The 2,297-nt window shown below is 36.4% G+C and overlaps 1 protein-coding gene across 1 annotated transcript; it reads left to right on the forward strand.

The window, feature by feature from the left end:
• Positions 1–1,007: 1,007 nt before the first annotated feature.
• On the forward strand, positions 1,008–2,249 carry LOC103309501. Its single transcript, XM_008185049.1, has one exon. It carries the CDS (start codon positions 1,008–1,010, stop codon positions 2,247–2,249), a length of 1,242 nt encoding a protein of 413 aa, XP_008183271.1.
• The last annotated feature ends 48 nt before the right edge of the window (positions 2,250–2,297 follow it).

Below are 2,297 nucleotides of genomic sequence, written 5' to 3' on the forward strand. Positions count from 1 at the left end.
GAAGCAATGTCACAGACTTTTGTGTCGACGACTACCTAGGAGGTGCATCTACAAAGGAAAAGGCATTACAAATACGAAATGATTTAATAAAAGTAACCCGACAAGCTGGCTTCGAACTTCGTAAATGGGTATCCAATGATAAGGAACTTCTAAATGATATGCCAAATGAAGATAATACTCAATTGTTAGTTTTAGATTTGAAGAATGACGTAACTAAAATCTTAGGATTAATATGGAATACGCAAAGCGATACCTACCAATATAATATTCAAACGGTAGACAATAGTGAAAATAAATTAACCAAACGGACTATTCTGTCGAAAATCGCGTCTATATTTGACCCGCTCGGGTTGATAGTACCAGTAGTCACATTGTATAAATTATTTATGCAAAAAATATGGCAAATTAAATTAGACTGGGACAGCGAACTTCCAAAAAATCTATTAAATGAATGGCAAAAATATATGTCCAATCTTCATTTATTAAATAATTTAAAAATACCACGGTATATTATGGGTTCTGGTAATATACATCGGTTAGAAATACACGGATTTTCGGATGCATCAATTGTAGCTTATGGTGCATGTTTATATTTAAGAACAATAAATGAAGATCAAGTATGCACTGTCCGATTAATATGTGCTAAATCTCGAGTGGCTCCCTTAAAAACTATATCGTTACCTCGATTAGAGTTGTGTGGCGCACAATTACTTGCCCGACTTACGAAGAAAATTATAACAAAATTAAATATTCAAGTACATGAAAAATATTTCTGGACTGACTCAACGGTCACACTCGCGTGGATTAAATCTTCGTCAGCGAAATGGAAAACATTTGTTGCCCACCGCGTCGGAGAAATCCAAAGTTTTACTTCGGTCTCTGAATGGTATCACGTTCCAACTAAAGACAATCCCGCAGATATAATATCGCGCGGTTGCACACCAAATGAGATAAGCAATAACTTATTATGGTGGGAGGGTCCCATTTGGTTGAAATTAAAAAAGGAAATGTGGCCGAAAAGCATTGCACGAAAAATCGACGAGTCTCAAGAAATTTTAGAAGCCAAACGGTGTACTCAAATATTTAGTGTTCAAATAGAAAACTCAATTATAGAAAAATATTCTTCATTTTCAAAATTGTTGAGAATTGTTTCTCTCTGTCTACGTTTTAAAACAAATACGTTAAAATGCAAAAATCGAATCATAGGACCAATCCAAGCGGACGAGCTACGAAACACATCGGTTGTATTAATTAAAATGGTTCAAAACTATACTTGGAGTCAGGAAATAAAAGACTTGCAAAAATATAAACAGGTCTCCGCGAAAAGTAAATTAAAATATTTGAAGCCGTTCGTAGACGATAATGGTGTAATTAGAGTAGGCGGCCGATTAAATAATGCCACATCGATAAGCGTATTTCAGCGTAACCCAATACTACTACCTGCGACGAGTAATTTAACGACCTTACTATTTCATTATGAGCACATACGATTACTGCATGCGGGTCCTCAAGCGATTTTATCATCAATTAGAGAACAATATTGGCCTATTAACGGCAGGAATATAGCCAGAAAAACTGTACATCAGTGCATTACGTGCTTCCGAATAAAACCAACAATAGTTCAACCATTAATGGGTAATCTGCCAAAGGAACGCGTAAATCCAAGTCGTCCTTTTAAAATATGCGGAATTGATTATGGTGGCCCCGTTATGGTAAAATCTAGTTTACAACGCAAAGCTCCTATAACCAAAGGCTATATATGTATATTTGTATGCTTCGCGACCAAAGCAATACATATAGAATTAGCTAGTGATTTATCAACTGAATGTTTTTTAAATGCACTGAGACGATTTTGCAGCAGGCGAGGAATATGTTCAGACATTTATTCAGATAATGCCACAAATTTCGTGGGTGCTAATCGCAAGTTACAGGAACTTAAAAAATTATTTTTATCAGACACGTTAGATCCCGAAATCCAAAAATTAACGGCAGAACTTGGAATACGTTGGCATTTCATCCCTCCTAGATCCCCTCATTTTGGCGGTCTTTGGGAAGCGGCCATTAAATCAGTAAAAACTCACTTAAATAAACTATTGGGAAACGCTATTCTAACCTACGAGGAACTAAACACTGTGCTTGCTCAAATAGAAGCGTGCTTAAATTCACGCCCGTTGACTCCTTTATCATCTGATCCATCTGATCCTTCTGTACTTACTCCCGGGTCATTTTTCTGGTGGGAAGCTCTTTAGTCTCTTTGCCAGAACCTGATTTCACGACAACACCTCTCAATAGATTAA

Source organism: Acyrthosiphon pisum, chromosome A1 (genome assembly GCF_005508785.2).
Source record: "Acyrthosiphon pisum isolate AL4f chromosome A1, pea_aphid_22Mar2018_4r6ur, whole genome shotgun sequence".
NCBI lineage: Eukaryota > Metazoa > Arthropoda > Insecta > Hemiptera > Aphididae > Acyrthosiphon > Acyrthosiphon pisum.